We start from the raw sequence: 24,810 nt of genomic DNA on the forward strand, positions 1-24,810 counted from the left end.
ACGTTTAATCCTTTAGGCTGGAGGAAGTAATTCGCCCTCCAGGCACAAGGTGGCGATGTTGCGTTTAGCGCGTCCAAAACATGCAATTCCGCCTTCTCATCGTCGGCGCACTTGGCTTCACGGCATTACCGAAGATTCTCTAGTAAACGCTCAAACGCAATTTGTAGAGCATATATTATGTGTGAAAAAAATTTGTTCGCCCACATTTAAGTATTTTGAGAAGTAGTTGTACTAATACTTTTGCTCATATTTGTACCGTTTCAAAGACGCAAATTGAGGGAAAGTTTTTACACGCTATTAAACAGTAACATGCAAGGATTTATACGTGGGAATATGTATGGTATTTAGCTCAGACAGTGTGTGTTCGTTATCCTGCCTGGTATCTCCTTGGGCGTCAGGGCCACAGCTGTTTTTTGGCCAACCCGCACGAGCAATTTTTCGTTGCGACTATATTCGCAAAATTACGGGCTGTGGGTCTGGAGCGCGTCCGGCCTTGTACCGAGAGGAACTCGCAGGACCAGTCGTGGATAGGGACTGAGGCAGCTAGTTAGACGGACACATCGCGAGGGGCACAAGGAGGAGCAAATTAGACATCGGCTCGGGAACTTTTAGAAAGGGGAACGTCGGGGACGGGCAAGAGACGAGTGTGGCGGAAAAGTATTGCAGACTAAGAGATGGCGGAGCTGAACGAGGTTCTCATGTCGGTGCTTTCCACGATTCGGGTTCCGCGGCCCGGAGACCGGGTGCACAAAGACGAGTGCGCCTTCTCTTTCGCCAGCCCGGTTCGTGCAGCCGCGCCGTGTGTCTGTGTGTCCGAATGCGCCCCGCTCTCAGCTCTGTCTCTCTCATTCTTTTTTATTGTCTCTTCTTCCTCTATTGGCTTCTTTCGGGGACTCACACTCAGGCGCCGACGCTGCCAGCTGTCCCTCGCGCACTGGCTGACCGTCCCTCCCTCGCGCACTGTGTCCGCGTGCTCGCGTTCCCTCGCCTCCTCCTCTCACTGAGACTGCGCTGTCAGTCCTCTCTCTCGTCTTGCTGTGGCTGTTCTCCGACCCCTAACAACATGGCTCTGTCTGTGTGCGTGTGTTCAGGAGAGCGAAGGGGGCCTCTACGTGTGTATGAACACCTTCCTGGGCTTCGGCAGCCAGTACGTGGACAGACACTACAGGAAGACCGGCCAGAAAGCCTACCTTCACATCAAGCGCACGCGCAGAGTGCAGGTAACACACCTGTGTCTTGGTTGGTGACCCAGGCTCAACTACTCTGCCTGGTGTTCAGCACAGATAACTAGTAACGGTAACTCTCAGCATGATGATAACTCTCAATGATGCTCAGCTCAATGACTGTCAATCATTCTCAGCATGATGATGGCAGGATAACCCCATACACTCAACACGATGACTCTCAATGATGCTCAGCACGCTAGCATAACGACTTTACTGCTTAACACGATGACTGTCGGTGCTCAGCATGATGGCACGATGGCACAATAACTCTCAATGATGCTCAGCATGATCGTATGACGACTCTCAATCGCACTGAGCACGATGGCTTTCGGTAACGCCCAGCACAATGCCACGATGAATCTCGATGCTGAGCACGATGGCATAATGACTCATCTCAGTAACGTTCAGCATGCTGACTGTACTCTGTAACGTTCAGCATCATGACTCAACACTCACCAGAGTGACTCAGCTCTGTAACACTCAGCATAGCAAACCTCAGCTTCAGTAACTGATCTCTAAGTCATGAGCAAGCCATTCTGTACGTGAGCTGCATCTCCAACCGAGTGACAGCTCATGTGTATTGAATAAATATAACGTATTAATACATACGTTGAAAAAAGTACACGCTCGTTGAAATGCAAACTACGTAAAACTTTGCTAAGTGTAGTTACAAGCTGTTGTCGGCATTACGCTGTCGTCAACGTGTGAACGTAACTGGGACGGAAGTCTTGGTGAAACCAACCACTGTGCCAGTCGAAGATTAATAACATCCCTTGAACTGTTCACAGCTTAAGTTTTGTTAAAACCTCATTACTAATAGTAGTTAGAGTTGAATTTACAAATATACCGTAAGACTTGTTTATTCTGTTTTCATCAACTTCTTGTTTTGTATGGGATTACTGTGTTCCGGAGGCTATTCTGCAAACATAAGGTGTGAGGTAGGGTACACCGTAGACAGGATGCCAGTTTGTCACAGGATTTTAGTTCTATAGTGACTGTTGTCTAATTATTATTTATTAATTAACTTGAAACAACATGTTTAACATTTTCAGCATGTGGCCAGTTTCATGTTGCTTTATATTTATACAATCAATAGAAGCCTAATAATAAATATATACCACAATAAATTATACCTCATAGGTTCTGTAAACATTTTGAATGTACAGTACTGCTTGAAAGTATATTAACCCTATAAAGATGGCTATTATTCTTGTATAAAAAAAATTAATTGATTTTGTATGTTTGATTTGCACACCTGATTCCACTTACCTGCTTGGTTTTTCCAGTGCAACTTAGAGATCACTTATTTTTGTACCTGCATCACGTCCATGTTTCTACTACAGACATTATTTCTTCTAAAGCAACAATCACAAATTCATGTTTGATAGTGATGGCTGAATGATAAGCAAAATTTCTTTTTGTTATTGATTGCCAACAGACACAAGCTATTCACAATGGGGAAGAGGATAGGGGGTAGCTGATACTGTACTGGTTAGAGCTGCTGCCCTTGCACCCAGAGGTCACAGGTTCAAATCTCATCTCTAGCTGTAGTACCCTTGAGCAAGGTACCTACCCTACATTGCTCCAGTAAAATTACCCAACTGTATAAATGGGTAGATAACTTTGTATTGCAAGTTGAGAAAAGTGTCAGGTAATGTAAGAGAATTGAGTAGATCTGTTTACGTATTCCTTGTTGCTCTTTGCTAGTGGCAGGATACAGAAAGAGAAGTGACATTCATTCTGTAGAAGATTTTTGGAGATATGAGTAAATAATAAAGAAATTAAGCATTAATCACTGATGTCACCTCGACTGGTGATGAAACGTTTGCAGTCTGAGTGCTAAGCTCAACGAACACCTGAACATCTGAGTATGTTCAGAAATTCATAACCCAAGCATTTATGATGTGAGGACACAGTTTCTAATTTTTGGTAAAAGTAGAGTTAAACGTATAGTCTCCTCAGGTACCTGATGTCATTCTGTGCTTTTTAATGGCTTCAGTTACCAGATGGGCTCGTTATTGCTAAAGAAATGTTCTGAACGTTGCCATGGATCTTTCTTTCAGAAGGAGGATGACAACAGCTCTGGGTCTGGTGACCCACCTAAGAAAAAGCCCACACGACTTGCTATTGGTAAGAGAGTTTGGGATCATTTCATATGCCAAATTTTGCTGTGTGTCTGCACGCATGGGGATTTGTTTTATGTCAGTGAATCTTTGCCTTAAGGTCTGTTTCTTAACACTCCCTATTTGTGTTTGCATCTAACTGAATTCCTGCTGTGTGTTTTTCTGTCCCCTCAGGAATAGAGGGAGGCTTTGACGTTGAGCAGGATCAGTATGATGAGGACGTGAAAGTTGTCCTCCTTCCTGACAGGCAGGAAGTGACCTCAGAAGACCTGGCCACCATGCCTGATGTAGTGAGAGAGCGGGTGAGGCCTGCAGTTTCTCTGAAGAACTACTGATGGCATAATCTGTATTAGGAGCCGATCTCCCAATGTGTTAATCTCACGATGCTTTGTATCAACTCCTCCTAGGTGTCCCTGTCAATGGCTGGGTTGATGGCTGCAGACTCCGTGTCCCACACCCTGCAGGTGCAACAGTGGGATGGCGAGGTCAGGCAGGAGTCCAAGCATGCCGCTGACCTCCAGCAGCTTGACAACGGGGTCAAAATCCCTCCTAGGTAACTCTGCTAGGTGTCCATAGTGTATCTGCTTTTCTTTTAGGTCTTGATCCCATTCTCCAGTGCTCTGTCCCTTCGTATGACCTTATACGTATACTCTCCCCCAGTTTCCAGCTTTCCAGTCAAGTTGCTTTGCACTGTTCCTCTGTCGGTTTTAAAAGCATTGCTTTATTTTCTGTGACCTTTTCTTAAGGATTCTGAAAGTGTTTTGTCGATCAGTGTGTCACTCTGTGTGTTATGTATGCATACCTCAGTGCTGTCTGCATACCAGCATAATGTATGGTTCATCTCCATGATAAATATTTAAGCTACATCTGCCCATTTTGTTGATTGTAACATTGTGTTTCTCAACCTGCTTGCCTTCGCCTCTGTCAGCGGGTGGAAGTGCGAAGTGTGTGACCTACAGGAGAATCTCTGGATGAATCTGACCGATGGGAAAGTGCTGTGTGGACGGAGGTACTTTGATGGTTCCGGGGGCAACAATCATGCTCTCCAGCACTTCCAACAAACTGGATACCCTCTTGCTGTCAAACTTGGCACTATTACCCCAGATGGAGCAGGTAAGGGTGCTGTAGGTGCTACTACTGCAATAGAGGGTCAGGGTTTGAAACCAAATTCAATGACTACTATAGGATTGTAACAGGCAGTTTTATCACCTAGGTCATTGTCTAATAATAAACAGCATGGTATGTCTCTATCCTACGGAATCACATTGGTAATCCAATAACACGAAACAGAACCAAATGCCTTCATTCATCTTTGTCTTGAATAAAAATATTTCACTGGGGAAATGCTTTATGCTACAGATGTTATATTTAAGGTTTGAACTAGTATGGCTCAATTGTGTTTTATAAAAAGTTCTAAAACTAGATTTTTCATGCCTGTATACAATATTATTTATCAGTCATTTTAGCCTTTTTAAAATGTTGCATCTAAAGCAATAACTTGGTAACAGACTTTTGATTTCTAAACCCAGACCCCACCAATCAAGTCAAGTTTCTATCTTTCATACGGTAGTGGTATTTGTATGCCATCTTTGGAAAATAATTAGCTGCCGTAGTTGGTATCCAGGTCAAACTGATTATGAAATTGCATAGTCATCTTGTTTTTTCTCTGTATCGTGGAACACCTCTGACCAGAAGTAACAAAATTTGTTAAAAGTGGATATGCAGTGTTCTTTGTACACAGTAAAATTTTTTAAATAGTTTGGCAAGAACATAGTAAAGTGGAATTTTTTTTGCTATGGATTTTCTAGCATCATTGAGATAAATGCACTTTAAGAGCAGCTATGTTATATACATCTTGTTTCCCATCTTAACAAATATCTATTATACAACACTGAGAAGCTGGTAAACATGATCACTTCAAGGAAAATAGTCTTAGTTGTAATGTAATAAATATATTTTATATATTTGTTATTGTGCTACTGTGTATATTATATATTATTTGATATATACATTTATTATATATATATATATTAGTTGTAATGTAATTAAATGTATGGAAACCTAAGAACTGTGTGAGAACTTCATACTGAAATTTGCATTAGCGTTTCTCAGAAAAGATCCTTACAGAAGTGTTATAGATACCTTCTATGATTGAACAAGGAGCAGAGGCTGACAGCGTTAAATCCTCCACAGATGTGTACTCCTATGATGAAGATGATATGGTCCTGGATTCCAAGCTCCCTGAGCACCTTGCCCATTTTGGCATTGACATGATGACAATGGAGAAGGTGTGGAACAGCCTCTTTGTTCTCTAGATTTAGATTGTAGAACCAGGTCTCTACAAACACTGTGTCTGCTGTACATCTCAGCTGTACTGTTGCCTGAAGTTGTAGTTCTCTGTCCCTCCTTCTCATACACATAAAGACGGAACGCACAATGACAGAGCTGGAGATCGCAGTGAACCAGCGTGTGGGAGAGTGGGAAGTGATCCAGGAGTCAGGGACCACTCTGCGACCCCTGTGGGGCCCAGGCCTCACAGGTATGAAGAACTTGGGCAACAGCTGCTACCTCAACTCCGTCATGCAAGTGCTCTTCACTGTGCCGGACTTTCAGCGCAAGTGAGCATCTCTGTAGTTCTTCACTTTAAGTGAAGCGCATCCATTTTTCCGTTTCTGTCGCTATGATTTATGGCTTGGACAGACTTCCAGGGCTGCTGCTCCTTGTCTGCCGGTGTTAATATGTGTGGTCTGTGAGTCACCAGCCCTCTGGTGTGTGAACTGTGTGTTCTGTGTCTTGTGCCACAGGTACGTCTCCAACATAGAAAAGATTTTCGAAGATGCTCCCAGTGACCCTACCCAGGACTTTAAAACACAAGTGTGAGTGTCCTCTGCAGGGTTGTGATCTTATTCTATGAAACCTTTTGAGTTGTTCAGTATCTTTTGTGAACAGTGGTACTGTTTTCTCCTCATGCCTTTGTGTAAGTGGCCATTGAACGTCATGGTAACTACAAATGTTCAACAATGCTTCACTTTGTGAAAGTAAGAGTAAACTACCAGTTATTGTTGTATGTCAAACTGGGTCATAGGTATTCTGATCTGTATTAAATTGTATTTTTCTTTTTCTGTAGAGCAAAACTGGGCTATGGCTTATTGTCAGGTGAATATTCTAAACCTGCACCTGATCCTGGAGATGACCCCAGTTCAACTCCTGAACCCAGGGTATAAGCAGTGATCTTTTATACCTGCTAGTTATTGATATTTTTCAGGTTTTTTTTTTTTTTTTTTGGAAAAATGCTGTGGTTGACCTAGTAGTGCTTAAAATTATTAGATGATTCTTATATGGCTCCTGTGGCTTCTAGGGGGACCAAGTAGGGATTGCACCGCGCATGTTCAAAGCTCTTATTGGACGTGGGCACCCAGAGTTCTCCACTAATCGACAACAAGATGCTCAAGAGTTTCTGCTGCACTTCATTAACATGGTGGAGGTAGTACTCTTTATTCAAATTTTGTCTGTGTGGTGTTGCAGTTTAACTTTTTCTGACACTATGAGGGTCTTTGGAGTCTCAGTGATGAGGCAGCTCAAAAATGGTTTGAGTTTTGCAGAAATCTCGCCAGGTGTTATTCATCACTGACGTACACGACTCCACATCTCTTCTTTTAATGCTCCTCAAAACACTCTTATATGCTTGTACCAAAAACAAAGACCATTCAAGGTTTCCTTCATGCAATCCCAATTAAGTGGCATTTCCCAGTAGCCAAGGTACTTCTAGAAACCTCTACAGCAGGCTGTATCATAGACATATATGCACCAAAGGAAAGAAGAAGCATATAAGAGATATATAACGGTGCAAAGTGAAAGACATAAAAAGAAATGTGGTGAATAATAAAGAAAAAAAGCAACTCATAATCATAATTTTATAAAGTGTAAATAATGAAATTGTTCAAAAGTACACTACACAGTTTTCAGGGAAAAGTGAATCTGTGTTAATTTGTCCTTGTAACTTAAGGATGGATCTCTGTTGAAGTTCTTTTTCCTGTTTTGTGGGTTTTGCTTGATCCTGTTGGCGTTTGGTGTTTCCCCTGTGGCCACTGATGTATGAACCTCATTTCCCATGTTCTCCTTCCTCAGAGGAATTGCCGCTCAGGAGAGAACCCCTCAGAGGCTTTCCGCTTCCTTGTGGAGGAAAGGATCGTATGCCAGCAGTCGCAGAAAGCCAAGTACACGCAAAGGGTGGATTACATTGTACAGCTGCCCGTTCCCATGGACCAGGCTACCAACAAAGGTGCATCACATCTCACGACACACCTCAATTATGGTAGAAGTACACTTCCTAGTATACTTCTACCATACTCTACTATTATTCTACTCTATTATTTCTGAACTTGGTACTCTGATTTCCTGTCACAGTCCAGAAACACACGAGAACTGTGAAGTCAAAGTCCTCGTTGTGTACTTATGTAATTGCATAGTTGGATGAGTGGAGGGGTTCTTGCATATTTTGCATGCAGCACAGCGCACTGAAAAGTCAGTCATTCTAAGTACCTTAGTATAGAAACTTAAAATAGCAGGTTGCCTAGACAAAGGTGGTACCAAAGTAATACAGTACAGCAATTCTGAGATTGCATAAAGACAGAATGTCTGATGGTATTATTTTTCATAATTATATTGTAACCCCACTCTAGTTCATAAAAAGTACATAATTCCTTTCAGTTATTGGCTGTTATCTTTTTAATCTGCTCATGCTCCTCCACCTTGCTCTTCCTGTGACTAACCTGCTCTTTTCCTCATTCTCATTCTTCAACCATCAGAGGAGCTACAGGAGGCAGAGCGTGTGCGGGAAGCAGCAGAGGCAGCCGGAGCCCCGACGCCCCCTGCTCCCCGTGCCTGCATCCCATTCACTGCCTGTCTGGCAGCACTAAGTGAACCCGAGACTCTGACTGACTTCTGGAGCTCCGCTGTTCAGTCAAAGACCACTGCTACCAAGTACGTACCCAACATACACAGTGACCGGGCCAAGAATCACTCATGCATCATTTTTGTCGTCCCCCTTTAGTACGGTGCAGATGTTTGTTGTTCAGACAAAGCTTTAAAATGTAATGTTACCTGAAAGGTAGTGAGAGGATACTCTACCTGTTTGGATTTACAAGTGTATGCACATCAAAACACAACGAAGCATTACATTGTGTAAGGGAGAATATTGCCTTCATCTAATATAGATGCTGGCTAATAGCTGTACTGTTCCGGGTGCTTTTTTCCCCAGTGTAGCACAATGCAGTAGGAGCATGGGATACTGAGACTGCAAATGTTTTTAGACATGTGGATGTTTTATCTGCTTCATTTCCCCTTCCCTAGAACCACTCGATTTGCTTCCTTCCCTGATTATCTCATCATTCAAATCAAGAAGTTTACTTTTGGCTTGGATTGGGTCCCCAAAAAACTGGGTAAGTCCCGTTTGGATTGACCACTAACTCAGTACAGCACAGATCGTGGATGAAATGTATGTTATCATTATTACCAGTAATGTTGTGTATTGTTGACTTTTTCTATTGAATTGTAAGTCTTATTGTATTCATTTGTCTCATGTATGTGCCTAACAATCATGAGGATTTTTATCCGAGATGATTTACTTAGATTTAGCAAGTGACATATGCTTAAAGATAAATTAACAATTACTTGTAGTGTGTACTAAGTAATGGGCTGTTTGCCTGTGAATACGTGGATATGACAGTGTGAGACTGATGTGTGAATCATTTGGAGAGTTAACTAAGTAGTTTGGCTTGCTTATTGGGCTGTGGCTCTGTGCCAGTTATGTGATGTGGCTGGTTGACTGTTTCAGATGTCAGTATCGATGTTCCTGACACACTGGATCTCAGCGCGCTCTGCGGGACAGGGCAGCAGCCAGGGGAGGAGCTACTTCCAGAGGTGGCTCCACCCCCTCTTATAACCCCTGACGTGGAGGTCAAAGGTATCCTGGGTTCCCACGGCAACGAGGAAGACGACTCGCTCTACTCCCCACTGCTGTGTCAGTCTGTCTGTCTTCTCCTTTTTCTGTTCTGCTGGTCTACATCTCTCATCTGTTTTGTGGGTTGTGGATTCCCTTCCTCTTCCACTTTTTGTCTTTCCATTTGTTGTCTGTCTTTTTTGCTCATCATTGTCACTTATACTTTGCTTTCTTTTGCGCACAAATCACTCAGCCCTGCATGCACTTAAGGATCAAACTTTTGCTTTCCATTTCTGTGAAGTGGCAGTGAAATTATCGTTGATGGGCCAAGCTCAACAGATGCCTTTTTTTTTTTTTTTTTGGCTTTTTGCAGCAGCTTCAGTTTTCAGGGTTACATTATTAATAGCTATGAGGTTCCTATTGTATTCATTATGTGTTTATCTGTTAAATATGCTGGATTCTTCTTTTTAGGTTAACACATAATGTAAGTGTGGATAACAGTAGAATTCATTATTTTTTTATTTATTCATTTAGCTGACTTTCTCCAAAGGAATGCACAGTGTTTGTTTGTTTTACTAAGTTCCAGTGATTTACCCATTTATACAACTGGGTGTAAAGTAGGTTTTGTACCCTGATTTCTGCCATGTTAGTATTGTCCCCTTGGTTGCAAAAATGAATTCCTCAGACCATCATTCCATATATTATTTTCCTATATTTGTTCTTTTTTTTTAGTTCGAGTCATATTCAGTCACTCTTCTGTTTGTGTTTTGGTTAAGTGTTTGTGTGTTCTGTAAGGCAGCATGTTAGTGGTTCATGCTCTTGTCACCCTTCTCCAGCCCCAGTACTAGATGACTCCACCGTCTCCCAGCTCTGTGAGATGGGCTTCCCACTGGAGGCCTGCAGGAAGGCCGTTTACTATACTGGGAACACTGGGATTGATGCTGCCATGAACTGGGTTATGGGGCACATGGATGACCCAGGTGTGTAAAAAGCACCTCTAGGGCTCAGAATTGTGTGTAACAAGTATTCATTTATGTTCTTTGTATGTCACTATCGTTAACATGTTCAAATGGTATTGATTATGTGTTCATGCAAAATCTAAGTTTCATGTTCATGTACATCTTCTCTGATTGGTTGCAGATTTCTCTGCTCCCCTGGTATTACCAGCTTGCAGTTCTGCCCCTGGAAGCACACCAACAGAAACTATATCTGAAGAACACCTAGCAACCATTGTTTCCATGGGCTTCAGTCGAGATCAGGCAACACGTGCACTACGGGCAACGGTTGGTATATCAGCACAGTGGACAAATATTAATCCTATACCCCTGCCTGCTAGACATTGCCACAGAAACAGAAGCTGACATTCATCTTTCATTGGTCATAAAAATATGTAATAGTTTTTTTTTCCTCCAAAGAATATAGAAATATGATCAGAAATAAAATCTGTTTTTGTATAGAATAAAATCATTAATTGAGGTATTCATCACTTTCTGACACTTTTCAAGTTTAGTACGAACTACTGAACTTTATGTTAGTTTGCTGAAATGTGGTGTGCCTCTGAATTGAACCCAAGGCCATCCTTATGGCCCAGGAACTGAAAGGTAGTGGACATTTACACACTGTCTTTCTGTCATTTTTGCTGCAGTTTGCTTTTGTTGATATGGCTTACAATGTCCCTTCTGATATATCCAAGTGCTCATTTCGGTCTGCATGCGGGTTTATACATGTGTTTGTTTCTACCTCCCCGTACACCCCAGAGCAATGTTTTGGAGCGGGCAGTGGACTGGATCTTCTCCCACTTGGATGACCTGGAGTCTATGGAGGTGTCAGAGGGAGGACGTTCGGCTGGGGAAAGCGAAGGGAGCCGGGAGCCCCCTCCAGGACCTCGTGTCAGAGATGGGCCTGGAAGTGAGTGACCTAGTACCATAATTTGACAGATCAAGCACATTCCAGGGGTTATGTCTGAATTTGTGTGTAAAGCCACTATTTTAATGATCTTGTCTCTCCCAATCCTTCCCATCTGCAGAGTATGAGCTGTTTGCCTTCATCAGTCACATGGGTACTAGTACAATGTGTGGCCATTACGTCTGCCACATCAAAAAGGATCAGCAGTGAGTCTTTTTCCTTTTTGATTTTCACATTAAATGTCAGAATAAACATCTTCCGTACTCTATTTATCAAAATGGAAATAACAGAAGTAACATCATAAATCTCTAAACTCTCTGTATTGCTATTGAAAGCACTGAAGGATTTGCACTTTTTTAAGCAAGCACATGACTCTCATGTTAAATAAGTATTTTTAAGCCACTCAATCTTAACTTGCTGCAGTAACATTCTTTCTCTGTCTCTCCCTGTCTTTTTCTTAGGTGGGTTATTTTTAATGACCAGAAAGTATGCGCCTCAGAGAAACCACCTAAAGACCTGGGCTACCTGTACTTCTACAGGAGAGTGTCTGAGTGAGGGGAGGCCAAAGGGGGGTGGGGGGGGGTGCGTCATTCACACACTGAGCTTCTGTCAGACACTGATGTAACTGGGGCGGCTGGGGGAAGGGCTGTTAACACTTTTCACGCACTTCTAGACATGCACATGTACTCAAATGAGTAGCATGGGGTGAGCAGCGCAGTAAAGGCAAGCACCCATACACAAAGGTTTCTCCAGACAGGAGAGGTTGAAGAAGCTGTGAAGGAGCACTGAACCTCCCTCTCTGAGGGCAGACCCTGTGTGCAGAGAGTGCTTGTTGCTCCATGTGTGCCCTTCTGCCCTCTGTCCCTATTGGCTTGTGGCTTCTGTGATGTTACCGCTTCTTCTGCCCCAGCGCCTTCCTGCTCTCCCTCCCATTGAAGACCACATTTTAACAAACCACAAACAAAACATACACAGTTTGTGCAAAAACGGCAAATCGAATGAGTTTAAGTGCTTAGACTCTCACAAAAACAATTTAAACACAAGGAAACTGGGTCTTCTTTCAGCATGGAGGTGTAAAGCCATGGTGACCATGGGGGAAAAAGTTTTGTGCAGTTTTCTTTTTCCTTCTGCTCTGACAAATAAAGTTGTGTGTTTCTGCCTGTTTTGTGTCAGTGCAGTGTGGTTTTCCGGTGTAAAGCAGTTATAATTGATAGAGACAGAAGAATTTTCTATACTTAACAAAGCTTTACTGACGTTAGCCCAGCACTATTAAGTGTAAAGCCTACATAAGCAATTGACAATCATATATTAAACATCAATGTAGCGTGTAAAATTCACCTGTGACATGTACATTTTTTCCAAAGTGATATCCAACTAAAAAGTACTTTTCATAAGTAAAGAACCTGAGGTACTGCTTCAAACACAATCAGTTTGTCTAATACTACCATTTTTGCCTGTGCACGTTACATGCAGACTTCAGAAGAAATACAGAACTATCTGTGACAAATGGTGTGGTCATGGGGACAACTTTGTCAGCAGTGGAGAAGTGTAATGTCTTACTGGGTATAAAGAGTGATTGTATCCTGGAAGCTACAGTATCAGGGAGCAGATTGATTGACAGTCTTGTACTCCGTAACCAGAGTCTAGTCTTGAACTTAATTCAAACAGCCGCAGCAATGCAATGGAAGGAGGCAAGGAGTTAAGGTGCATGGGAACACTTTGGCAAGTCAAGCACAATTCATGGTGTAGCATTCTGAATCTTCTGGAAATCTGGATGGCAAAGATTAAAAGACCAGGCAGGATGGAGTTGCAATAGTCCAAAGGGGGATATCACTTTAGCCTGGGCCAGAAGCTGTCTAGTGTGTGTCATAAGAGGTGGATCAATCCTGTGGATGTTATGCAGGACAAATCAACAGGGTTGGATTACAATTTTGATGTGTTGAGAAAAGTCAGTTGTTATTCCCAGGCTCTTGACCAATGCTATACATAAAATGAGCAATTTGTCCAGTTTTACAGAGAGTTCCCAACAGGCTGATGGATTGGCTGGAAGGTAGAAGATCTCACATTTATCAGTCTTGGTCTTTGATAAATGTGAGTTTTAGATGGTGGTAAGTCATCCATGCAGGTATGTGTGAGAATACAGCTAATATGTAACAGGCACCTTAAATTTGTTATAGCAGTAAAAGCCCAGGGGGAGGAAGTCTACATACAGTATACAACAGAAGTGAGTACACCCCTGTGGAATATCACTTAAATGTCAGATGATTCAAAATTGTATCACTTTACAGTAATTGCATTACTTCTAAGTTGACAAGTAAGGTATTTGCTCTTATGTAAAATTAAAAATTGTCTAGATTTGCTATATTAAAAATACACACCCCACAGTAGGGACTCACTGTAACAAAAGTCAGTACACCTTTCATTACTGAGATTTCTCAATGTTGGACCTACGGGCTATGTCTGTCTGCATGTCTGCATCATGGCTCCACATGGAAAAGAATTGCCAGAGGAATTAAAAATGTGATTGTGAGACTTCACAAAGATGGAAAAGGATACAGGAAGATTGGTGACCAACTAAAAATCCGTTCCAACACAGTTGCCACAGACAATGTGCTACTTGCACAATCTAGCTCTGAAAAACAGACGGGCAAGTGCTTCAGACTTGGCACAGATGTTATCAATGGAAATCGGAGTTTCGGTGACAGCTCAGACAGTGCAAAAGGACATCGCAGAACGTCAACCTCTATGGATGGTGTCCAAGAAAAAAAAAAACCCTTGCTTTTGCTCTTCGGCAACTGCAAGATTAAACTTTGCTAAAGAACGTGAGAAGAAGCCTGATGAATACTGGGAGCATATTCTTTGGTCAAATGAAACCAAGATACATTTGTTTGGCTCAGATGCATGTTTGGCGTGAACCTGGCCAGTACTCACAGTGAATGCATAGTCCCGACAGTGAAACACGGAACGAGAATGAGTTTTACTGACCAAGTGTGCTGACACACATAAGAAATTTGCTGTGGTTCTAGGTGCCTCCAGTATTTACAGACAAACAGCTGTCACAGAATTACATAAATAACATATTTACAGAGTATACAAACACAAGAGTATAAATAGTAGTATAAGTACTAAAGAAAGTAAATAAGAATTAAAATACCTAAAGTGGTTGGTGGTGGAACACGGAGGTGGGAGTGTGATGATATGGGGCTGCATGAGCGCAAAAGGTGTTGGGGAAATGACATTTATATATGGCACCATGAATGCCTGTAGACCAAAATACTGGCTGACAAGATTACTCCCAGTCTCCAAAAGCTTGGCAGAAGAGGAATATTCCAGCATGATAGCAATCTAAAGCACACTGCCAAAATCATTCAAGAGTTTCTAATGAAGAAAAAAGTGAAAACTATGACCTGGCCAAGTATGTTGCCTGACTTGAATCTAATAGAACACCTTTGGGCATTTTAAAGAGAAAAGTAGAAGACAACCCCTCCAGCAAAGAGAAACTGAAAAAAAAAATTGTCTCTGAAGAATGGCAGAACATCTCTCCAGAAACTCGTGCAACACTGGTATCCTCCACGCTGAGGAGGATTGAGTCTGTCATCAGAAATGAAAGAGTTTAATATCAGTAATGAAACATGTACCGACTTTTGTTGCATCGAGTTCATAGTGTGGGGCCTGTATTTTTAATATAGTACATCTAAACTTTTAGTTTTTACTTTTACATAAGAGCAGCTGCCCTACTGTTCAACTTAGAAGTGATGCAATTACTGTAGGTGATACAATTTTGAATCATTTGACATTTGATATTGCACAGGGGTGTAGGACTCACTTCTGCTGTATACCATAATACCATATATTCACATGTAAACATAATTTTGTAAGTATCCTAATAAGAATTCCCCATTCTTCATACTGCACCATAGTCAACAGAGCTGGTAGTCATTGTGTGCTCATTGTAGTGTGAACAACAAAAACTTAAAAGGCGGGGAATGATTACACCCACTTTCTTTGTAAAAAGTGCAGTCAAACAAGAGTAGTGGTCTGTTATGGGTGAACACTTTTTCACTTATTTATCAAACAATGCAAGACGCTTATGCCAAGGGCGTCAGATGAAAAAAGTACAGTAATGTTTAAATTTTATGAGTCTAAATTGCGAATGAACGTGACCTCAAGGTTTGAACGAGCTCTAGCCGGCAGCGCGAGGTGTCGCTGTGCGCGCGCGCCGTCCAGCAGACTTCTCCCCACGCGCTTCTCCTCGGCCTTCTACGTGTCAGGGGACGTTCGCGCGCCGTCGCTTCATTCGTCGCGAGGCGATAGTCCCCTGGTTTAGCGCGAGACTTCCTGCTGTCCCACCTCTCCTGACCGTAGTGTAAACCTTTCGCGCCAACACCACTGTCATCACCTAGTGAGAAGTTAGACTAAGACCGCGAGTCACAGCATTCTCGACACACTCTCCGACTTGCGCCCTCTACGGTGGTGGGCTGTCATTACAGGTCACAGGGCGCAGTGCAGGGGGGGCGTTCCTGTACCCCCCACCGATCGTAACCTGCACACACAGTTCTGTGTGTGTGTGGTAAACTGTGTTCAGCAGCCCCACTGTCACTGCGTTCATCAGTACATTCAGTTTTAGTCTACAGGCCCGGTGAGGAAATAAATAAGTACTTACTGAGGGATCATAGAATTATTACTATAATAAATTATCACTACTAGATCTCGGTGCCACTAAACACACCACGGGGGAGGCATTACGCTTGCATGGTACACACATCCTCCTCTCCCTCTTGTTGCAGCTACACCTACACCACATCATATTTGTACCGATTTACTGAATCCTCAGCAGGCGCACCTCTTATTTCCTGTCATGTTTTTTTTGTCTTTTCACGCGTTACAACATTTCGAGTCTCAGTTTGTTTGCCGGTGTTTTCTTTGCACTGGTACTGAGTGGTGGTTTCTCACACGCTTCCTCTCTGTGCGCTGTGCGCATCTGCGCCGCGTTACACACACACACAAACACACACACACACACATCTCTGTCTTCCAGGCGGGTGCTCATGCTGATTGGGCCACTCCCTCCCCTGTCCTGTCCTGTCGTGTCCTCGAGCTGCCGGTGTCCAGCCTCCGCACCATCGAGGTACCGCTGTAAGTACCACTGTAAGTAGCGCTGTAATAAAGCTTCTGAAGTTATGCTCTTTGCTCATGTCTTAAAGTGGAACGTCGGCCTTCATACACAGTCTAGAAAAATTAAAAGGGTTCTTTCTTTTTTTTTTTTTTGTGGTGCGCAACATTTGAACAGCGCGTTTTTACATGTGGTGGAAGTTTGACTAGGACACAGTTCAGCTTGTCTCGCATTAGTTAATAAAAACAGCAGCATAATAGTTTATCCTTTCAGTTTTCAAATTCAAGAGTCTCAATCTGTGTCGCTTTCTTTCCTGGATCAGCAATTTGATTGAAATTTTGTGTGTGTGAAAAAGGTTTTTATTGAAATTACTCGGTAAAGTTAAAAATAATAATTTTGCTAGCATTATTATGCGTTTAATGGCTTAATAGCAAGATAATTTGTAATACCGTAATAAATAATTAGTTCCAGATATCTAAAATAAGAACAGTTGAGTAATAAAAAAACTAAAATGGCTTCTTAAATTAACTACTAGGCCATGTGACGTCGTACAATTTATTTTAATATTTTAATTGTTCCATCATGGTAACACTTGCTGGTTGCGTTATTTTTGAAATTCACTGAAATTCATGAAGCTGACTTGGTTAACATACGCTTTTTAAGATATATTTGAAACTAGGCTGAATGAACATTTTCCCACAGGTTTTATTCGCAGTTTTTTTTAATTAATGTGAAGCAGCGCGGAGAGGTCAGTCACATGAATATTTCAGTACTTTTTCCACGAAGACATCGTCTGACTGTTTTGTTAAAGTAGCTAAATCAATGTCGACTTGTTTTCTGTTGTAAATGATGAGACAGTTATTAAAAGAGGAAGATTACTGTACAGCTTTCGCTTCCCAAGTTATAAAGCTGTACACAGTCTGAAGTGAACATTTTCTGAGGGAAACTGTCGAGAAGCTCGCGCTTCCAGTTTGTTCTCGTGGCGCGCGGATGCTTACGAAGTGCGCGCGAGACAGGAAGACGTCTCACCAGGTTCAGAAAAACAACACTCGTTTCAGCATATTCCCATATTTATTTGTAATATGTCAGTAAATTGTGAGTCTCTTGTACTATGTTCTAGGTCGCAAAATGAAAAATAAAACGTAGATCAAAAATAATTAAAGAGAAATTATTTCTACATCAGGCACTTTTTTCAAGGTAATTTTTCTTGCACTTATTTTTATGATTATTATTATGGTTATTGTTCTTATTTTTATCTTTTAAAAATGAATGATCTTCACTGATTTTAACTTCAGCCTTTGGAATGTATAAGAAATGTATGAATGTTTTCATAAAACTATCCAAGTTGCTTGCAGAACAGTTGTTCTGTAACTCTCTGAAAACAGAATTCATCAAATCTCATTTTATGCAAAATATTAATTCTAACTTTCCTATTCAGCATAAGAGCAGCATAAGAGATTTGTAAAATCACTTCTTAACCGTAAACTACGGACACGTGAAATAGCATGGAAGAGTGTCCCTTTTAACTGCTAGTTTTAAGTTTTTTTCAGGGTTTAAACTTTTTATTACTGTCCATTGTGGGTCTTTCGTGATGACCATGATGTCAGTCTGTCAGGGTGAATCTGATGCCAATTAAAAAAATGAATAGTCCTCATGTAGATGGTTTGGGAGACATAAAAACAGCAAAGTGCCTCGTGTTGTATTTGGTTCACTTGGTTTTCCAATAATTTAATGACACTGAATGTACACGTTACAGATTTACCGCACTGATGCATAATAATGTGTTACTACTATATTGTAATAAAAGGTTAGGGTGAAGAGTTGCTTTAATCTTAAGTCAAAATCAGGACTGAAACGGCAGTCAGGGTTTCCACTTCAGGTAGAAACTGCTAGTGACATACTTGTGCTTACGAAATTAAGAAAACTATTAATCAAACCTATGAACAGTACTGTATGTTTCAGTAAAAATAATGTGTAATTGATTTTTATAATTAAAATAGCATAAAAGTGGTTGTTTCTTCTGGGTTCTTTTTTGTCTTACTTCATTGCAAATGATTACTGATGAAACAACAATTTTAAGAATTTATTTTGTTGACTTTTTTGCTCATGGACATGCGTGTTTGCATTACAGTAATTTTCGATAGAAAGAGTCTTGTATCCAGTGAAGACTCAGAAAGAGACAGGGAGAAAGAAACAGAAGCTGTTGAGGTAATAAAAAGCCTCAAGATTTCTCAGGCTTCATACAAAAATTTTTTGTAATGGGGCCTTTTGTATACAGATTTTTAAAATTTTGAAATAACTGCATATATAACATGATTGGCATATATATTTATCGGTTTCTTCAATGTACTTGTATTTTTCTGATTACTTGGATTGTTTCTTATTCACTTATAGAAAGAAATGGCTTATAGACCAATTTGTCTGTGGAGTTTCTTTGGTGAGTCATTATATTACGTATATTAACAGAAAGAACTGACAATGCAAACAAAGTCATAGTCTAAGATATTGTTTATGTGCAAAACATTTTTTGCTGCTGTTAAAGAAATGATGAACACAGATGTAAGTCAGTCGAGGGGTTTATAAACCTCAGCGTTTTAACATGCCTTTGTTTCTCTCTTTCTCCCTTATTTTATCTGAATCTGTACCTTATAGGTGTGACCCTCCTCTCTATCAGATCAACAAAAACGATCTTTTCTGGGAAAACAGATTAAAAATTTTGCATGACATTCATGGTGTAATATGTAGATGGAGCTGTAATAATGCCGGAAGTAAACTCTCTGCCTCTCTTTGACAGTGCTACTTCTGCACCCTGTGACTTGTGATGTGTACTACATGCAAGAGGGAAAGGACATCACAATAGCATGTATGATGAAGCAGAAAGAGAAAGTGATTAAATGGATGTATAACTCCAAAGACATATTTGTTTTTCAGAAGTCTGGACCTCCTCGTCAAGGTGATAAGAATGCAAAAAAGTCAAAGATCAGACTGGCATAGCTATAAGTAGATCATTAGAGAGAATGCTGCTGGAATATATAGTCGCATACTTGGAGAATGTAAATCTCCAGGGTTCTGTATGATAGTTCATCACCGATAAATTAAAATATCTTTACTTGATCAACTTGAGTAATTTAAGAATTTAGAAATGTACAGTACAGGGCAGTCACACTTCATGTTTTTTCTTTTTATTTTTTTCCAAACTGCCTTAGTGTATACAATCCATTAATCATTTAATGAATTTCCTATGGATCTTATTTTGTATTTTGCAATCTTAGGTTCTGCAGAAATGACTTCAAGATCACAACCGGGTCCTTCTAGTAGTCTAAAAATTAAAAATCTACAGAGATTAGATACTGGAAAATATGAATGTCACTCCTCTGGCGGCAAAACAGAGCACCAGCTTTATGTGGTAACAGGTGAGATGCTCTTTGTTGATAATGAGCATACATTCAGTTTTATGATATTACCTGCAGCTCACCTGTTTCTTTTGCTCAGTCTCAACCAGTCCTGCTGGTCCACTCCTGCACTCATCCAAAGCAACGCTGAACTGCGGTGTTGAAGGCAGAAGCCCAACCAAAAGAATTTGGAAGAGGCCCAATGGAATTAACGTGGACACCGAGAACGGCATTGCTAGCTTATCATATGTGACTCTCAACGATTCAGGGACATGGTTATGTCTGATTGAGGACAATGGAAAGGAGTATAAGCAAGAACTTAAGATTAACGTACTGGGTGCGTAAGGGTAAAATCACAGTGTTTGTGAACTCCTGTGTGGCTGTGAGGTCAGATACTTTAGTATAATGGGAAATTGCATTCACTTGATGAGTACTGACATTACATTTGTTCATTCCTTTCTCTCAGGTCTCAACGGGAATATTAGCCTGTCTGTCGAAGAAGGGGTATCGGTGACTCTCCCATGCATTCTGTCCTCCAGCCTCTCATACCCTGCTTTCAACAGATTTCAACTGGATCGCATTAAATGGCAGGACCATAAAGGCAACATATTACTATCTACAAAGGATAAAGTGCCAAAAAACAATGAGATGTTGTGGGGCAAAATCCCCAAAAATGTGGATCTCACAAGGGAGAAGCTGGACACAAATTTTTCTGTGGTACTGAAAAATGTAAGTTCTTGGTTGAATTCATTTGTTCCTCCTGTTTCTCAATCTTTCTTTCCTCACTAAGTTTATGGTCCACGTGTTTTTCTGGAGCATGGTAATAATTTTATTTTTTTACCTTCAGATGACCTGGGAATGGCTAACTGTGTTTTAAGGATCTGGGCACAGTTGGTGTAATCAGTGAAAAAGTACATTTATGACTAAGCTCCAGTATAAGAACTGGTATTGTAAACAACCAGTAGAAACACCAGCATAGTACTTCTGCAAAAAAAGTGCTTATCCTGAATACATAAGGATCCTTTTATTAGATCACATTTCAAGGGGATATTCTTCTTTAATAATCCTTTCATACTGACTATGATTCACAGCTATACTAGGAGACTGACCAAACATAAACTTTTAGTATTCCTGGTCTTCATGAGATTGCTATTTTGCAACACCATAGTGTTTTTGAGCTTATTAAACCTTGATTTTGCCTGTGCTGTTCTTGACCTGATCCCCTGTATACATCTGCTATCTTCAATAATTAATTACATTGCATTTTGGCATGTGTGTTTAAAAATTATTTGCACATCCGTTCCAAATTTTTTGCTAGTAGCATTTGTCATTTTTACTCTTAGCCAATGTAGGTATGGATAGAAGGTACCTAAATATTTCATATTACTGATATATTTATCATTTATTTTAATTACTTTGTTTTCTAAATTACTGTCATTCATAATAGCTTTAGAAGATATATTAAAGGCACTAGGTAATAATGCACATCCCTGATGTGCACCTGTATCGGTTTCACAGTATAGCAGTCCCATTGCAAAATGAATGTGTTTCTAAAAACGGTGCAGAAACAGAAATTTCATGCACTTAATGGCTATTTCTGATTAAATTAACCTTTGGAAAAATAAAGTGAGTTCCCGGTTCATCTGAAAACCCCAAACCAATTTTACAAAGTTTCACAAAAAACACCTATGTAACTATCATCCTACGATTTCAGTATCATATACACTTCATGTTTATCAAATAATTAATGAGTATGTTTCTAGGCAGTATGTTTTGGGAATCTTTTGTTTCCCTTATATCCGATGGAGAGCAACACACAATCAGTCATGAAATTTATGTGAAAAAAAAATTGCAGACAGCAATTTAAAATAAACAAAACAATCTGTTGTAATGAACTGTTACTGTACTCACAGAGTGAAGACAAAAAACAGTTGATTGTGTTTTGTGGTGGGTGGAGAAGGCTTGGAAATCATTCTTGCACTGCCACTGCATAAATGTGTCAACACAAAGTGAAAATGAGATAGGTAATCAACAGGAAAGAGCTGATGGTACACTAACACCAACTGCAGTACATTGCTGAACTTCCAGATCATTTGCTGGACTTTAAAATTTTTGAAAAAAAAATTATTAGATAGACTTTTCGTTCTGGAAATAAAAAACCGAGTGTCGAAAGAAGAGCTGTTGTACCAAAATTTTCCAAAAAGAAAGTTCATACATCAGCTGATGCCTGTAGTCAGCTTACTGGGGCCAGTGTGTATGCAGGTATTTGCTTAGTATATTTTTTATTAAATGGAAATGTATGTAGGGGTGCGGTGGCGCAGTGGGTTTGGCCAGGTCCCGCTCTCTGGTGGGTCTGGGCTTTGAGCCCTGCTTGGGGTGCCTTGTGATGGACTGGTGTCCCGTCCTGGGTGTGTCTCATGTTGTCTCAGTTTGTTCCCTTTTTCTGTTGCGGACACAGGACTTGTGAAATCCTCAGTGCTGTAAAGGCTGCTGTACAGATTGTGTGTGTCTCATTGTGTAGGTGAAAGTGGACCAAAGTGGTAACTACACTTGTTCAGTGGTCTTCAGCGATTCCTCATCCCTGGAAGTCAAGGTGAACTTGGAGGTCAACAAGCAGATTGCGGGGAATGTAGTTCATCCTGCACCTCATGGTAATATTAATGGGCAAACAGCACATGGGCAGACAGTATGACGAGAGTGTACTTCTCAGCAGCGTGTAGTGATTGGGTGCTGTGTGAAGTGACCTCCTATTGTTGTCTGAACCTCTGTCAGAGAACCAATCTACCACGACGCCAGTGCTAGAACAGAACTTGTGGCTATGGATTGCAGTTGGAGTGGGTTGCGCTATTTTGATCAGTCTTATCATTGTTGCCGTTCTCCTGCATCAGCGAAAAAAGAGGATCAAGGTGAGCGGGGTCCCTTACTGACGCAGCCACGCAAAATGCCTGAAACATTGCAGATCATGGAACAGCTGTCTTATATTAATGACCAACACACATAAGTGGTTGTACAAAAATATTAATGCTGTTTGGAATTTAAATGTCACTTAAAGATGTATATAAAAAGTAATGACTGAGGCCATGACGGCTGACAAAAAACAACTAAAACAGAGTTGTGAAAAAAGACAAGATGCATGCGCTCTGTAGAACATGCATAAAAGTAAACTTACTTGAACCATCTTGTACACACACATACACACACACACACACATACAAAGTGAATAAACAGTTAAGAAGAGGAGTGTCACTCTACCATGTTTACCTCTCATTTCAGAGGAGAATGAGGAAGATGAAGTCTCTGGAGCAGCGCATGGTAGCCAGAGACTATTGCGTGTGCAACCGGTAACACTCTGTCTCTGAGACACTGGCACTGATTCAGATCAGTCAAAATGAGACTGCAAAATGAGGCTTTGTCTTTATGGCCCTTGTGACTACTATTCTCTGGCCACTTTCAACTAACTACCTCTATATGTTGTGTGTCACTCAAGTGCGGGGGACCATCCAAACGGAAATCGAAGGGAGAGGACATCACAGGAAAAAGGCCGCAGAAGTGAGGAGAGGAGGATCGCACAGTCCTGAAATGGAGATGCGATGGAGCCTCGGAAAAGAGGTCATAACTCAGAATGTGACAGGGAATGAGCACCTCCAGTTAATATTATTTTACTTTAGCACTTCTTAAAGTAATATACAGTACTATACTTGTTTGTTTCTGGCAAAATGAGCTATGGCTTCAAAACTTTTTTGAGAATTTCTGTATTTTGGTAAGGTTTCACGATTTCCATCTAATTTTTATGCTAATGTATTAGGAATTACCGTATTGTGTTTTGGCAACAAAGTGCATCTATGTTAACTGTGTTTACTGTTATAATAGCTTTCAAAAAATAAAACTCTGAATATGGGCGTGATAAAATGTGAAGGTAATGTTTTTTTTTCATACCTTCCAGAAAGAAACACTTGCCTATCAGGAACACACACAAGTGTGAACAACTGGCACCCGTCTGTCACCCATTTGTTTAATAAGGGTTTTGGAAGCTTCTTCAATGGAATGGATGTTTTCCATGTATTCACAAAAATTTGTGAATTTGTTAATATGTTTTGAAATATTATGTATTTAATCTATATAGCCCTTTCCTTATCACTTACGCACACTGACTCACGCACAATCGTACACACACACAAACTGGTGCAGAGGACTGCAGACAGGTGCTTAGGGCAAATAGAAGAGATGGTGACTCACAGCTGTGCCTTTTGGAGTGAAAAGTAAGACAAACGTTGTAACAGTGGCATACCTTAAAAATTAAAATGCTTTCCCAGCTTTCCCAGTTCCGTTTAGCCCCGTAAACTGGTGACTCTTAGATTCTCAAGCTTAGCTTCTCTTCAGAAGCAGTTCAGTCACTTTAAATACCTGATTTATGGACACTCTTCTCCTTTCTACATATATTACGCAGCTACATTTTAGCAGACAACAATATTGTTATGATGTTTTTATATAGCCTATAACTGTCAATAATTAATCACCTTTTGATTTGAAAAGAAACAATCCCGCAATCAATTCTTGTAGAAGCAACAGATTAAATTAGTTATTGTGCGGAGACACAGGAAACAAAAATCAGAGCAGAATCATGTAAAGAACATAAGACTAGCAGGAATAATTCAATTTCAGTGAACAATTAACACCAAAGTAACCCTGACAGGTTCAGAGATTCAATTACTAGTTAAAATGATAAATACTGCTTTGTAAACTGCACATTTTTCAAGTGCTGCGTACGTTGGATTTTTACTTTTCTGATTCCCTCCTTTCTCAGTTTCTCTTTCTTTTGGCCCCTCTTTGACTCAACCACCAGTTCCCTCTTTCTCTGAAAAATCTCGTTTGCGCTCTGCCTCCTCAACCAAACCACTTGGAGAAGCGAAAGAAGGGGAAGGGAAAAGAAAGAGGAGCGTTACCAGCAGCTGCATGGAGGTTTTGGTGGTTTTTTCACTGCAGCAGCAGCAGCAGCAGCAGCCAACACAACAGATTCAATGTACAGATCAAACTGCAGAATTTACACATATTTTGAAAAACAGACAAGCACACACTGAACATATAAAGAAGAACTTCTGTGATTTCATGT

General features: G+C 40.8%; 2 protein-coding genes across 4 annotated transcripts; both read left to right on the forward strand.

The window, feature by feature from the left end:
• Positions 1-456: 456 nt before the first annotated feature.
• On the forward strand, positions 457-12,355 carry usp5 (ubiquitin specific peptidase 5 (isopeptidase T)). Of its 2 annotated transcripts, none has more exons than XM_018732061.2 (20): positions 457-782; positions 1,092-1,220; positions 3,290-3,356; positions 3,524-3,651; positions 3,757-3,902; positions 4,278-4,462; positions 5,543-5,637; positions 5,774-5,967; positions 6,154-6,225; positions 6,477-6,567; positions 6,708-6,833; positions 7,478-7,631; positions 8,158-8,332; positions 8,702-8,790; positions 9,186-9,371; positions 10,127-10,270; positions 10,431-10,573; positions 11,048-11,198; positions 11,317-11,401; positions 11,657-12,355. In XM_018732061.2, exons 1-20 carry the CDS (start codon positions 675-677, stop codon positions 11,748-11,750), a joined length of 2,562 nt encoding a protein of 853 aa, XP_018587577.1. In that variant the 5' UTR covers positions 457-674; the 3' UTR covers positions 11,751-12,355. The 2 variants fall into 2 exon arrangements, with proteins under 2 accessions (XP_018587577.1, XP_018587578.1); XM_018732062.2 differs by having other exon boundaries at positions 675-782; positions 9,186-9,314.
• A 3,677-nt stretch (positions 12,356-16,032) lies between these two features.
• LOC108922092 (uncharacterized) lies at positions 16,033-23,595 on the forward strand. 2 transcript variants are annotated; one of them, XM_018731990.2, is made up of 11 exons: positions 16,033-16,343; positions 18,440-18,516; positions 18,703-18,745; positions 19,103-19,261; positions 19,581-19,721; positions 19,801-20,037; positions 20,167-20,429; positions 22,222-22,351; positions 22,473-22,606; positions 22,974-23,041; positions 23,188-23,595. In XM_018731990.2, the coding sequence occupies exons 1-11, from the start codon at positions 16,244-16,246 to the stop codon at positions 23,276-23,278; spliced, it is 1,443 nt and encodes a 480-aa protein (XP_018587506.2). In that variant the 5' UTR covers positions 16,033-16,243; the 3' UTR covers positions 23,279-23,595. The 2 variants fall into 2 exon arrangements, with proteins under 2 accessions (XP_018587506.2, XP_029116008.1); XM_029260175.1 differs by having other exon boundaries at positions 16,033-16,331.
• Positions 23,596-24,810: the final 1,215 nt, after the last annotated feature.

Source organism: Scleropages formosus, chromosome 18, assembly GCF_900964775.1.
Source record: "Scleropages formosus chromosome 18, fSclFor1.1, whole genome shotgun sequence".
NCBI classification, from domain to species: domain Eukaryota; kingdom Metazoa; phylum Chordata; class Actinopteri; order Osteoglossiformes; family Osteoglossidae; genus Scleropages; species Scleropages formosus.

What these genes read in the sequence shown, in the direction of transcription:
- usp5 (XM_018732061.2), top strand. Translation starts at nt 675, where the DNA reads ATGGCGGAGCTGAACGAGGTTCTCATGTCGGTGCTTTCCACGATTCGG. An exon ending in GTTCAACTCCTGAACCCAGG is followed by an intron (nt 6,568 to 6,707) that starts GTATAAGCAGTG and finishes TGTGGCTTCTAG; the next exon opens with GGGGACCAAGTAGGGATTGC. An exon ending in GGACCAGGCTACCAACAAAG is followed by an intron (nt 7,632 to 8,157) that starts GTGCATCACATC and finishes TTCAACCATCAG; the next exon opens with AGGAGCTACAGGAGGCAGAG.
- LOC108922092 (XM_018731990.2), top strand. Translation starts at nt 16,244, where the DNA reads ATGCTGATTGGGCCACTCCCTCCCCTGTCCTGTCCTGTCGTGTCCTCG. An exon ending in TTGTCTGTGGAGTTTCTTTG is followed by an intron (nt 18,746 to 19,102) that starts GTGAGTCATTAT and finishes TCTCTTTGACAG; the next exon opens with TGCTACTTCTGCACCCTGTG. An exon ending in AGTTCATCCTGCACCTCATG is followed by an intron (nt 22,352 to 22,472) that starts GTAATATTAATG and finishes AACCTCTGTCAG; the next exon opens with AGAACCAATCTACCACGACG.